The sequence below is a fragment of the Anneissia japonica genome, unplaced genomic scaffold, assembly GCF_011630105.1.
Source record: "Anneissia japonica isolate Jap-2015-1 unplaced genomic scaffold, ASM1163010v1 scaffold288023_len281633_cov177, whole genome shotgun sequence".
Taxonomy (NCBI): Eukaryota; Metazoa; Echinodermata; class Crinoidea; order Comatulida; family Comatulidae; genus Anneissia; species Anneissia japonica.
Window position 1 is genome coordinate 68,686 of NW_022714865.1, and position 573 is coordinate 69,258.

The following is a 573-nucleotide window of genomic DNA, read 5'->3' on the forward strand; positions in this document are numbered from 1 at the left end:
CCCCCGTTGGGAAAATCCTAACGCCACCACTGCTTTCCGACTGATTGAAGCAGCTATGCCTATTTGAAAAAACTTGTACCGATTATCTGCCTCAGTGTAACTCGATAATCGACGCAGAAACTTTAACATATAATTTCTTTCATATTTTTTATAGGTTTGTTCTATTTGGTTACCAGTGGATCCGATTCCTCTCAGTTCGTCTCTACAATTTGTCAAAGGCTCTCACCGCTGGGGAAAATGGTTTTACCCCAGAAAATTCGCAACCTCATTAAACTATCAACTAAAGAATTCAACAATGAATAACAGTAATCCTAAAACATTCGAGAATGTACCGGATATAGATGGCGGTGGTTATGATATTTTAAGTTGGGAAGTCATGGTAAATAATAATTATTATATTATGTACTTCGATACCATTTATCTGGTACTGAGAAGTATTATCTGAGCGCATTGTCATACAAATAAATTTACATTCAATATTCTAATTGCTTACAAACTTAATGGCCTTCATTGAAATAAAAGAGTTTTACGAAGTGTCGATCGAATTTAAGACCTAACCAATCAGAATAGAGC

The 573-nt window shown here is 35.4% G+C and overlaps 1 protein-coding gene across 1 annotated transcript in view; it reads left to right on the plus strand.

Annotated features, from left to right (window-relative positions):
* Positions 1-573, plus strand: part of LOC117109121 — a 5,704-nt gene that overhangs the window by 3,965 nt on the left and 1,166 nt on the right. The window contains exon 3 of the mRNA XM_033251367.1: positions 155-379. Within this exon, the coding sequence (XP_033107258.1) occupies positions 155-379 (225 nt within the window). The remainder of the gene's footprint in view (positions 1-154; positions 380-573) is intronic.